Below are 13,491 nucleotides of genomic sequence, written 5' to 3'. Positions count from 1 at the left end.
TAAATAGCATACTGAAAAATGAATGAAGATGATTGAAATAGCTTCTTTTACATTAAAAAAAAATGATAAAGTAGAATTAGTAGTGTTTGAATCAATGATGTGTGTGTGATATTGATGACACTGAGAAAGGGAAGTTGCAGCAGAGGCAGTGATGCAGCATCAGATCATACCCAAAAAATATATATATATATATATATATATATATATATATATATATATATATATATATATATATATATAAAGAACATAAACAGAACACAAAAACAAAAACATGTGTGTATAATATTATTAATATAATGTTGAATTTAAGTGGGGAGCTGAATTATGAAACTGGTGCCTCAGTGGGAATCAATCAATATGCTAAACTCTCTGCTTAAACCCTTTTCTTTTTCTTTTCTTCTTTTTTTTTTTTTTTTTTTTTTTTTTTTTTTTTTTTTTTTTTCTATGTTCGCTTCCTATCATTATTATTCTCCCCCACTAACTCTATTTTTTGTTCCATTTATTCATATATTTATAACGTAAGCATGACGTATATATTATGCATGCTAATTAACTCATAAATTTCCATGCATCTAATACAATACCTTTCTTCATCGTATCCCTTCTATCCCTTAGGATGCTTTTCCACGGTATGTTAAGGACTTGATTCAATGTTGTCGACATTTTTTGGCTCATTCTTCCGTTCTTACTTCTCTATAGAAGATTCTGTCGGTTGCTCTCCCAACGTTATGCAGAAAGAAAATCTAACCCTATCGTGAAAGATAGATTTTTACGTTCTAAGCGATATAATCTGAGTCATGAATATATTGTACCCTTCGGGGTGTTCGAGTTCTTGGATTGTGCGTTTGAGGACCTTAGTCCTTTGTTTCTAAGTAGTACCTAGATTTTTTTTTTTTTAAAATTTTTTTATTTAGTTGACTTAAGACTTGTGTTATACTTTTTCTTCGTTCTTGTTCTTAAAGCATTTTCTTAATTTCATGGGTTATTAGGTTGTTTTTCCAAGAGTTGTTCGGAGACATAAGTTAATATACATTCTTCGACCCTAATCTAAGTTTGTAATATACATTATTAGGTATGAACAATATCATACAGATCGTAGTATGTTCCTTGAAGTTCTAGAAAAATCATGAATCTTTGTTAGGGTAATTAGGGGTAGTTTTGTCTTTTCTCTTAGGTCTTGGCTTATACCCTTGACTTGGTTTACGTTCTAAACTTGATCCACACATCTCGACATCTTAGATAAACTTTGATGTTCTTATATACAGGCTTTACTTGAAATCTTATCATTTGAAGGGTGTTCGTACTTTGAAATATCTTAAATAAACTTTAAAGGCATTTTGGTCATTTTACTCTTAACTCTTCGTTTATCCCCTAAGCGTATTCCAGAGATTTTGAAATCGAGCATAACCTCTTATTCTTGAAAATAAGTCATATATAAAATCTTACGTCATTTGGAGTTCAATCGGTTTATAAACCAACACTTATATGATCAACACTCTAATCCATATGTTCACCGTAAAACTTTTTTCTTCAAATTATCTTCTTTGCAAAAGTCGACTTCTCCCTCTCCTTGAATGGTAAGACATGTTGGGCTATGTGGATGGAACTATAGTTCTAGAAACATCGCTTTGAACTAGAAACCTCCCCAACACTCACCACCAAAAATTTGGTGTGGAAAGCAGCTGATCAACGACTTCTCTATCTTCTGCTCTCCTCTCTCACCGAGGAAGCCATTGTTGTCGTCGTTGGTCTCTCCACTATACGTGACGTTTGCCTCGCATTGGAGTCTACGTTTAGCCATCATTCGAAAACTCTTGAACTGAGACTCAAGGATAACTTGCAGCTGATGAAACGTGGCACCAAACCTGTTGCTGAGTATGCCCATACCTTCAAAACAATTTGTGATCAACTTCATGCCATTAGTAGACTCATCAAGAACATTGATAAAGTGCACTGGTTCCTTCGTGAACTCGACGCCAATTTTTCAACCTTTTCTACTACTCAAATGGCTCTCACCCCTCTCCCACGTTCTACAAATTTAGTCTCTAAAGATGAAAGTTTTGAGTTGTTTCAATGTTCCCTTGAGTCTTCTGACTCCACTCTACGATATTCACAACAACTAATTGTGGTCGCACCCGTAGAAATCACCCTGCTTCCTTTAGCAACCAACGAGGTCGTTCTCATTCTCACAATAACAACTCTTCCACCGAAGACGAACCCACTTGGGTCAGGGTCGTCGACTACTGCGCTGCCAAAACGGAAGTAATTAGTTTTATATGAGATGAGATTTTAGATTTTTGTAATTAAAAAATGAAAACAATTGTTAATAGAAAAAAAGAAAAAGAAAAAATAATTAAAAGAAACATAACCATATATTTGGCATTTGGGGCATCATTTATTGTTCCTTCCCTTTTCATTTATTTATATTTTTGCTTTATCTTTTCCTTGTTATTATGTGACCGTGATTCCTCCCCACTTTTCAACTCCCACACACATCCTTTGCTGCCTTTCCACCTACCAAAATATTCTCAACTCTAAATATTCAAATAAAAATATAAAAATCGTAAAGGGTTGAACGAGAAGCTCTGATATCATGTTAAGAATAAGAAACATAAGTGAAATTGAAAGTCCGATTTTCATTTATGTTCACTGTGATGTAGGAGGTCTTTCATCGAAAGAAAATATCAAGTTCTTTTAAGTTAGAACGGACTCTTCCAAACTCAAATCAAAGAAAAAAATTTGTCCCTAATGTGTAAAATTGCTCAAGGGAAAGAACTTACTTCGCAAATATCTATAATGAATTTGTCAGAATTGGTGAGAACGCTTGGCGAAGGAGTGTGATTAGATAAAGAATTCGAAGCGAAGTTAGAAAAGTTTGAGGATTTAACATTGAATATGAGTAGTCGATATGTGGCATGTAACAACATGAACGTCTTGAGCCTAAATTTCTACTTACTCAGAGTTGCTATTAATGTTTCATGCTCTTATAAAATGCGGAAATATAACTCTTGAAAGAAAACATCATCCATAGTTTAAATGTCGAAAACATTTAAAATATCTTCTAACTTTGGAAAACACAGTCATGGTGTAATGTGTTTAAATACGAAATACTGAAATTTAGAGAATATAAAAATAGATACAAAATAATTTAAATCGATGAAATGAAAAACAATATGTTCTAACCTAAGACTAAGAATTTAAATATGAGTTTACCCTATGCACGTGCCACAGTCTCTACTCGCGATGCCGCCGTCATCCATACATGCGTCTTGTCTTTACCTGAAAAATGATGTGGCACACGACCGGAGCATTTCGAAGAATACTCAGTAAATGACTCCATTATAGGGGGTCATGCAAATGCAAACATATGCAATCATGCTCTAAGGACCTATCTCTATCTCATACTAGGAGTGGCCTCCAGTCCCGGACTACAATGGATGTGTAGTACTTCCCTACACACGACCCACACGTGCGAGTATGAATCCCCAGGGGGCTCGCACACCCCCTAGACCCTCTTTGGTCAAGCTACGCTGTTGTGACGTCCGGAGGTCAGTGGAACCCTAGTGTCATGCTCCCCATGAACACCTTCATCATCATACTATGTGCGTCCGCACCTATCAACTCGTATCCCTATACTTATGAATATACAAAATGCATGAGGTTCCTCTGAAGGATTCAAAAAGATGAACTCAAACGGGTTAATTTTCTTGGTTCTTCTCTTACAAGTGTCCAAAAATTCTAAGTAGTTGATTATTTGTGTGCTAATAAATTTTATCAAAGATCTCATTTTCAACCGTTAGTGTTTCGAGCTAATAATGTTGACATCAAAGGTGGCAGACAATGAATAATTGTGAACTACTTTGTTATACGACTTTGATTCAACCATTTCCAAAATTGTTAATAATTTAAGGTTTATTTGTCATAAACATTAAATAAAATAAAGACTTCACCTCTGTCTTTTCCTCTTCACTTGTCTAGAAAATGACTTCATGTGTGTTGCACATGCTACAATACTAATTCAAGAATGGTGGCCAAGTCATTAATTATTTTTGGTTTTTTATATCTTTATTTTTCCTTTTTATTCAAACAAATATGGGGTTTTCCGTAAATTTAAATATTTTTTATTCAATATTTATTTTTAAGTAAATTACCTTTTCAAAATTAATAATAAACAAAATGTAATTATCAGATCTTATGAACAAATTCTGTAAAATACTTTTCTCTCGTAACATGTATGGAGAAGTGCTCGGTTAAATGAGATGCTGTGATGCATGAACAACACGTAACATGTGATCTTAGGTACGTGTTATATACTATGTATGGTAAGCATAAAAGAAATACTATGTCTTAAAAACATGTGCAACACGATATTATTCATGCTTATTTCCTTTCTACTAGCTTTTGACAATGTGAGCGTGTGCTAGCCCTAGCCCGTATTTAAACCTAGGGATATGTTAACAAGTCCGTCTAGTGAGTTTATGAAATGGGTGTGTGAACCATGATCATCCAACCCTACTAAAAAAAAGTAGATCACAAGAAAAAGTCATGAAAATTAGATCTCATTGGTTGTGATCATATTATATGTAGATGTATTTTTCGACCCCCAACAGTGGTGTCAGGACCTTATTTTTTAGGTTTGGAATCATGAATCTTGATGTAGACCGATACTAAATGTAACCGCCCAAGCTTACAACTAGCAGATATTGTCCTCTTTGGACTTTCCCTTCTAAGTTTCCACTCAAAGTTTTTAAAACGTGTATGTTAGGGAGAGGTTTTCATACCCTTACAAAGAATGCTTCGTTCTCCTCCCAGGGATCTCACACTAAAAATACAATAAAATTTTGTACCATTTAAAAGTAAACAACATTTCGTTTAAAAAAAATTTCAAATTCAAGTGTTATTTGAAAAATTATTACAAAATCGGACTAGGGAACTAAATATAAAAACTCAAATGACACAACCCCTACACATAAAATTGGTGTCTTGGGACGACACTTCTTTGTGATTATTGACAACCCTTCTACAGGAACCACCATAAACTTAAAAATTCTAACCGAGTGACCCATGTGACATCTAGCTTCAGAGTTGGCTTGTATGGTCCCTTATTCCTTTTCTAGACAGATTTGTAGTAGAAGCCTTGTTTAGAAGACCTTTAGCCATTTCCATAAGATAATGTACACAATCGACTAGATACAGTCCCTATCATAACACGACGGTACTGCTCTTATATGCATACTACTTGACAGGGATGTTATTAAGTTTGACTTACGTCACTAATAACTCTAATGGCATACCAAAGAAGATAGGAGATGAAGACTATCATCTTTAGGACTCCCTAGACTAGCTTCTCAAGGCTTATCTGTTGCTAGCAATACTAAGATCTAGGCTTTCAACCATTGCTCCCTGAACTGCTTGGTCTACTAGAGGCGTAGGTGATCGTAAAACCATTCTATCTCTAGCGCCCTATTCATGACTCATTACATTTATGCATGTCCAAACAGAGAGACAGCTCAACCAATTGCCTGAATTACGAATCTCATTCTCAATACTAATAAATATCTCATACGTATAACATATAGTTTAAAAATCTTATTCTACGGGCATTTCAAACACTTGTAGACATCATACATAACATACCTACTACTGAAAACCAAAGGAAAAGCAAGGAGCACGTATAATAATGTAGTGTACGCCTGAAAAATAATTATGCTCGTAACATAATAATAATAATAAAATAAACAAATTAAAAAATGTGATGAAACTAAAAGCTACACCATCAATGTTGTTTTACTTGTTTGAACCCATCCCCAGCAGCATCCATTTTTAATTCCTTAATTTTTTTTTTTTGAAAAATACTAACATTATTTATTCACTAATATAAAATACACATTAAGCATATTCCAGAATATGTACGGATCAATATATATTTTTTAAATTTTCTATTTATAAACATGTTTCAACCTTGGTTTCACAAAATTAAATTAAATAAACAATAATATTATTTCCACAAGTTTCATATTTCATTAATTCTATTTTTTTTTTTTCTTAATTTTGTTGATATTTGCAATGTGTAAACAATTTTTTTTTTCTTCACGACCACGTGATTTGAGTATTTAAAAATACTTAGTAAGAGTTATTGTATTTCATTAATGTATTTTAAGACTTTTTATTTACTTTAGGTTACAATTACATAATAGTTAATTATGGCCATTAAGTATGAATGTTACTGCTCTTGTAATGCCTTTAATAGTTTCATTTTGAGCCTATATAGAGCCAGGTATGTTGTATTTGTAAGTAGACCAGGAAAATATAGTAAAATGAGCTCTGTGCTTTTCTTTAGCCAATGGCTAAGTTTCTTTGCAATTTGTAGTTTAGGTTGCATGTAGAATCATTCAAGCTAGACATGATCGATCTTGCTTGTGCAGCCTTGAGATATTCGATCAACAAGTAATCAGTTCCATACTTTCCCTTGGGTTGATTTCCATATCACTATTGTTTAGGCTCTATTTTCTTTTCTAGATAGGGTTGGATGCATAATTCATGCATAAGCGCATTAGCTCGCTAGGCGGGCTCGTGTACGTACCTCCCAAGCACGACTACAACTAGCACACGCTCAAATTACCAAAAGCCAACATAAAAAAAAGGAGTGTGTATCATATCATGATGTGTCCATACAAAACATTTGGAAAGTAACTCATGCTCGTGACATAACATGTATGCGATCCCACATTTTCAAATTAAGGTACAAGGTTAAGATACACATCATATTTTCATACTTTTCATGACACGACCTCCCTATGAGACATACATATGCGCATGACATATCATTCATTAAGTATCTTATAGGGTATAACGAGAACATGGTATCATGACATACATGAATTGACATACTAGAAGTACATGTATCACATAATGTTTATAAACAGCACATCGTACAAGTAATAACGTGTAGACAAGTAAAAATGTCTGTGTTATTAATACAACAAACAATTTATGAGACGTAACCAAAAACATTCCAACAGTGAAATCACAATTTTTTTTTAACGGAAAAATCCAATTTGAATATTTTAAAAATACGAGATGGAATATATAATTCCTCTTTGGTCCTTTTCATCATGTCATGAGGGAGTTTAAAAAAATAAAAGAAAAAGAAAAAGAAAAAGAAAAGAAAATTCTCAATGTAGTGCCACGTGGATGAAATCTGGAGCCCCTACTTGACCCATCTCCGGCCCCCCACGTAAGGAAATGAAGTCTACGTCAGATATTGAATTAAATAAGTTTTTAAAATTTTAAATTTTGTGGTACAAATTTATTAATAATATTAAATTGGACACCGAAAAGTGAACTCGACGTCGCTTCCTTTTTATCATTTTGTGTGGATCAGTCTCTTTGTCTGAGTGTTGAGAACACTTCCAATCATCAGAGACAAATCAAGATTCCGGTTGGTGGATTTTTTTTTTTTTTTTTTTTGATTTTTGAAAAAGATTTCTCTGGGAATTTGTTCAAGTTTTGAAAATAAATTGTTCAAATGTTTCATTAATTCTCATCCACTGCTTTAACTCGGCGTTGGAACTTTTGAATTTCAATCGTCTTGTTTTGTTTGATTGTTGTTCTTCTTCTTTCTCTTTCGTTTTTCGTGGAGATTTCTGATGGGTCTCTGCAACTCTAAACCGTCTCCGTCTCCGAATTCTGATCGGTTTTCTGAGAAATTTGGTTCAAGAACGCCCAATGGAGTGCCTAATTCGGCTCAGCGAAACTCTGTCTCTTCCATGGGAGGAGCTTCGCCGCTACCGCCCAGCTCTCAAAATGGCACGGGGTATCCGAGAACTGACAGCCATGAGATGGAGAATGTGAAGAAATCGCCGTTTTTCCCTTTTTACAGTCCAAGTCCTGCTCATTACCTGTTTTCGAAGAAGTCTCCGGCGAATGCGAGTGCTAATTCCACTCCGAAGCGGTTTTTCAGGAAGCCGTTTCCGCCGCCGTCGCCAGCGAAGCATATTCGTGCGGTTCTAGCGCGGCGGCACGGATCAGTGAAGCCAAACGAGGCGTCGATTCCGGAGGGGAGTGAAGCGGAAGGGATTACTGGTTTGGATAAGAATTTTGGGTTTTCTAAGCATGTTTCGAATAAATATGAGCTTGGAGAAGAGGTTGGGAGAGGGCATTTTGGATACACTCGTGCAGCGAGGGTTAAGAAGGGCGAGCATAAGGGCCAACAAGTGGCTGTCAAAATCATTCCCAAATCTAAGGTAAAGATCTTCCTCATTTCAGCTTTGTGCTCTGCAACGATCTTTGATTTCTTTACAATATTGCTTTCTTTACACTCAAAATGGGAATTATTGTTTTTCAAGTTAACATGGATTTCTTGTTAATCTGCTTGTTCTAGAGATCTAGTTAACATGGAATATAGGAACCGGCTTGTGGATCTTGAGGCTTTCCTTTTTTGTTCAAATATTTTGTATTGCTTCAATAAATTGTGTCCAACATATACTTAGTAGTTCCTTTGTTCTAAGAGTCGTTAATTTAGTTGATTTCAGCTAAGTCTTGAACCTTTGCTCTGGATTTAAACAATACTATGATATGCTTTATTCTTACTGGTAGATGACTACTGCAATTGCGATCGAGGATGTCAGACGGGAAGTGAAGATACTAAAATCATTGAGTGGTCACAGCAATCTTGTAAATTTCTATGATGCATATGAGGATCATGACAACGTTTATATAGTAATGGAGTAAGTTTCTTCGCTATCGTCTACCTTTGATGCTTATGGGAAGTTCTTTCTTGATTTTACGGTATCGGCGAGTCTAATCATGGCTTATTTTGATGGGTTATGCATTTTTCAGGTTGTGTGAAGGAGGAGAGCTCTTGGACAGAATTCTTTCAAGGTACTCTTATCTAATGCTATCTTGGACGTGTGCTACACGTCTTGCCTTCACTGCTATATCGGGAGTTACTCCACGTATTGCTTGACGTAAAGCAGATAGTGGATTTGTTCTGTATTTTGTTGAATCCTTTTCATGGCTCGATAGATAATTCGATAAGACTTTTTTCCTTTTCACTTCAAAAGCTTTGATAAACTGGTGATTAATTCTCTGATGTTCTCTTGACGTTTCTTTTACTGTATTAGGGGTGGTAAATATACAGAGGAGGATGCAAGGACTGTAATGAAACAAATATTACATGTTGTAGCTTTTTGCCACCTTCAGGGTGTGGCTCACCGGGATCTCAAACCCGAGGTGCGTTATACACAAAGATAACTCTGCTTTGTGCGTTATATTTGGTCAAAATGATCTGTTGAGTTTTCTGCCACTTTATGAATTTTTGGCTAAGTGCAACTTATTGATGGATCAGAATTTCCTTTTCACTTCAAAAGATGAAGATTCGCTGTTGAAGGCTATAGATTTTGGATTGTCGGATTTTGTGAAACCAGGTTTTCCCTTAGTTCAGTTGGTATAGTTTGTTAGTAACCCCATGACTTGCAAAATAGTTGAATGTTGTTTAACTTTTTTGGCAGATGAAAGGCTGAATGACATTGTCGGTAGTGCTTACTATGTAGCTCCCGAAGTGCTCCATAGATCATACAGTACTGAGGCAGATGTCTGGAGTATAGGTGTAATAGCATATATTCTTTTATGTGGCAGTCGCCCCTTTTGGGCTCGAACGGAGTCTGGCATCTTTAAAGCTGTTCTTAAAGCCGATCCAATCTTCGACGAGCCACCATGGCCTTCTCTGTCTTCTGAGGCAAAAGATTTTGTTAAACGCTTATTGGTTAAAGACCCACGAAAAAGGATGTCTGCTGCTCAAGCCTTGAGTACGTGCTTCATACCAATAATATTTTCTTCCTGTATTCATAATTTCCACTCTCATTTTTCTTCTGAACACAGGTCATCCATGGATTAAAAATTATATAGATGTAAAACCTCCTCTTGATATCTTAATATTTAAACTCATGAAGACTTACATGCGGTCATCGTCTCTTCGAAAAGCTGCTTTAAGGGTTTGTCTTCTGTACATTTGTATGATTTCCTGTAAATCCACTGTTGTTTTCCCATTACTTTTCTTATTAACTATTCCTTTTTTCTTTGGGCATTATGTTAGGCTGTTTCGAGAACGTTAACTATAGACGAACTATTCTATTTGAAGACGCAGTTTTCACTCTTGGAACCGAGCAGAAATGGCACCATAAGCATAGAAAACCTCAAAGAGGTTTATTTCCATCTGTTTGTCTCGTGTTTTTTTTTCAACATGGTCTTATGTTGGTTATGTTGATTGCTGTTTTACTTATCGTTAGGCTTTGATGAAAAACGTGACGAATGCTATGAAGGCGACGAGGATCCCTGATTTATTGACATCGGTAATATTCTGAACTAGTCTTTTTCCTTTAAATTATCATTGCTTATGTTTTGCTTTGCTTTTGTGCAACAGCTAAATGCATTGCAATATAGGAGAATGGATTTTGAGGAGTTTTGTGCTGCTACGTTAAGTATCCATCAACTCGAGGCTCTTGATAGGTGGGAGCAACATGCACGGTGTGCTTATGATCTGTTCGAGAAGGACGGAAACAGAGCTATTGTTATAGAGGAACTGGCATCGGTATGTTTGATTTGTTTGTGCTTATGGTCTTTGCTTGTGATCAAACGTCAGTGCATCCAAACACTTAAGAACTTAGTTATATCTTTTTGCATCAGCAATAAGGAAAACGTTAAATCTTGACTGTAGACATGGAATCCTCCACGGGTTATTTAGATTTTCTTGTAGAAGGTAAACTAGAGGAAGTCTGTGAGATCCCACATCGGTTGGAGAGGGGAACGAAAACTCTCCTTAGTAGATACGTTTTAAAACCGCAAGACTGACGATGATACGTAACAGGTCAAAGCGAACAATATCTGCTAGCAGTGAGCTTGGGCCGTTACAAAGTCCAATTCCTAATATGTTGTTAGAAAGTTCGTACTTGATTTTATAACATGCATGGAATTCTTGACATGGAAATCTTACCTACAGTTGGGTGGAGTTGCAAGACCCAGAAATGAACTCTAATCTCTGGTACTGTGGACATTTCAGGAACTTGGCCTCAGCCCGTCAGTACCTGTTCATGCCGTTCTTCACGATTGGATTAGACATACCGACGGAAAATTGAGCTTCCTCGGGTTTGTCAAACTGTTACACGGACCTTCTAGTCGAACTTTGGCCAAACCATTGTAAGCTTTATAATTCAAATGTTGAAGATTTGTCAAAAGTGTTGAGTGTGATAATTGAATCAAATGGCTGAGTTGAGAAATAGTTCGATTTCCATTCAGCCCGAGTTGTGGATACTCGAAACAGGGACAATGATCCAGTGGAATGAAAATGCAGGTGTTGGAGTAGTAGGAGTAGGAGTTATCTCACTGTATTTGTATAGGATTGAGTCAAAAGTGTTGTGTTGAAGTGCAAGTGAAGATAATCATCCAAGGTTTTGAGAGGGTGGCACTTGCATTTCCAGAGGTTTGAACTTCTGGATTGTAATTGTGAGGTTTCTTACGAGGAGTGTCTTCATCTATTACACTGCTTTCTTTCTTCTGTTGTTCGAAGTTGTTTCCTTTTATTAGCGTATTCATTTATAAGATCAAAATTGTTGTGTTTTTGAGGGAAGGGTGCAGATATGAAGTAGAGCTAAAGAATTGACCCACCGCTAACAAAATTGTTGTGTTCTTAATTCTTCATCTGTTTCATAATCAAAGGCCACAAGTGTTATGAAAAAAGTATTTTAAAAGTTGTGATGTAGGGCCATAGTGCATGATCCAGGTTGAAAGACAAGTCTTTTCTATTTGCTATTTGGATGCACAACTTTTTCTAGGATTCCCTTAATTTCTCCGTTGGTGGCTTCAACTTGGCCATTTGTTTGAGGATGATAGGATGTGGATATCTTGTGTTTGACATTATATTTTGCGATCAAATTGTTCATCATTTTGTTGATAAAATGTGATCATTCATCATTGATGAGTACTCTAAGTGCGTTTCCTATCAATTTTGACCACATTTTTGGCATTGGACAAGCAATTTTCTCTACCCATTTTGATACAAATTCTATGACTATCAATATACAAAGAAAATGGTCCCATAAAGTTTATTCTCCAGAGGTCAAAGAGTTCCACTTCCAAAATATAATCGACACGTATTTTGTTTTCCTCGCTAACGTTGTCTCTTCTTTGGCAATTATTGATGAGATTTTTAGGGCTCTTAATTGATAAGAATCGTGGTGCTTCAAATGTTTCAACTTGATCTATTACACGATCAATGGTCACGAAGATTCAACGAGCATTCATTCATCTACAAAACTGTTTTTGCTCAATTCAACCTATAAGTTAACTCGAGTGGGAAAGGATCTTGTAATAGGCATTTGAAGGGTAGGGTATAGTTACCAACTTGTCAATCATGATCATAAGCGCATTTGAAGGGCAGTAGGAAAGGAGTGAATTCCATGCAAAATGGTAGACAATATGGCTATAAAAACTATTCTCACCTATGCAAATAAAAGAACAAGCCCTCGTATTTTGAATTAAGAGCAATTTGCATATGATCATCTTGCTCTATTAACGAATTTATAAAAAGAGATTAAATATTTATACAAACTCATCATATAAAAAACCTCTACTACTGAGACATAGACCATTTGGATCAAATAAATAAGTAAACAAAGAAATAAACAAATAAAAAAATTAAAAAAAAATTATTACGTTTAAGAAATAATAATAATAAGAATAAATAAATAAATAAAAACAAACTCTCCCCACTCCTCTCCATTGATCTTTTAGTTCCTTTTCCATCATCTCTCGGGTCACTCCAAAATGAAACAAAAACATAAAAATGTCACATTTGAGAAAACAAATAAGCAGATTTAAGCTAAGAGAGATGGCAAATAGAGGTCTCGTTCTTAAGGTATATATTTAATCTTTCTCTTCTTTTATCATAATTTCATTTTTAGGAAATCACATATTTTAGATCTTGTGAATTATTGCAATTATTTACATCCATTAGGCAGGTGAAGTATCGTTATGTTTTACATGATGCTGTCGTGACGATTACTAATTCTAATGAGTGTCTGACAAAAGTTGAGCTACCAGAGAAGGCTCGCCTAACAAGAAAAGGGGCCCAACGGTGTGCGAACGTAAGCTCATAACTGCCCATTAGAATAATGTCGTAGGAAAAATAGACTGATATGATAGGTCTGTCATTGCATTCGCATGTTCTTGCATTTAACCCCCAATAGTGGGGTCACTCACTAAGTATTTCTTAAAACACTCAAGTTACATGCTACCTTTATTTCAAGTTAAGGCAAGACATTCTTGTACGACTGACGATGACATCGCAACTCGAGACCATGACACATGCATAGGGTAGTCGTATTTATTTTCTTACACTTAGAGAATATGATGTTTTTAATTTAAATGTTTATTTATTTTATTTAGTCTTTTGTTGTGTTGTGTGTTTTCAAACACGTAAGTCCATGACTGTGT

General features: G+C 35.4%; 1 protein-coding gene across 1 annotated transcript; it reads left to right on the top strand.

The window, feature by feature from the left end:
• The first annotated feature begins 7,450 nt into the window (after nt 1-7,450).
• LOC111796155 (CDPK-related kinase 5) lies at nt 7,451-11,621 on the top strand. The gene is made up of 11 exons (XM_023678873.2): nt 7,451-8,246; nt 8,599-8,729; nt 8,842-8,883; nt 9,126-9,234; nt 9,350-9,428; nt 9,513-9,809; nt 9,883-9,995; nt 10,097-10,204; nt 10,290-10,352; nt 10,424-10,591; nt 11,060-11,621. The coding sequence occupies exons 1-11, from the start codon at nt 7,650-7,652 to the stop codon at nt 11,198-11,200; spliced, it is 1,848 nt and encodes a 615-aa protein (XP_023534641.2). The 5' UTR covers nt 7,451-7,649; the 3' UTR covers nt 11,201-11,621.
• Nucleotides 11,622-13,491: the final 1,870 nt, after the last annotated feature.

Source organism: Cucurbita pepo, chromosome 5, assembly GCF_057944985.1.
Source record: "Cucurbita pepo subsp. pepo isolate OVF chromosome 5, ASM5794498v1, whole genome shotgun sequence".
NCBI lineage: Eukaryota > Viridiplantae > Streptophyta > Magnoliopsida > Cucurbitales > Cucurbitaceae > Cucurbita > Cucurbita pepo.
Note: the sequence above shows the minus strand (reverse complement) of the source record. Positions and strands in the feature narration are given on the sequence as shown.

What these genes read in the sequence shown, in the direction of transcription:
- LOC111796155 (XM_023678873.2), top strand. Translation starts at nt 7,650, where the DNA reads ATGGGTCTCTGCAACTCTAAACCGTCTCCGTCTCCGAATTCTGATCGG. An exon ending in GTCGGATTTTGTGAAACCAG is followed by an intron (nt 9,429 to 9,512) that starts GTTTTCCCTTAG and finishes CTTTTTTGGCAG; the next exon opens with ATGAAAGGCTGAATGACATT. An exon ending in GCATAGAAAACCTCAAAGAG is followed by an intron (nt 10,205 to 10,289) that starts GTTTATTTCCAT and finishes ACTTATCGTTAG; the next exon opens with GCTTTGATGAAAAACGTGAC.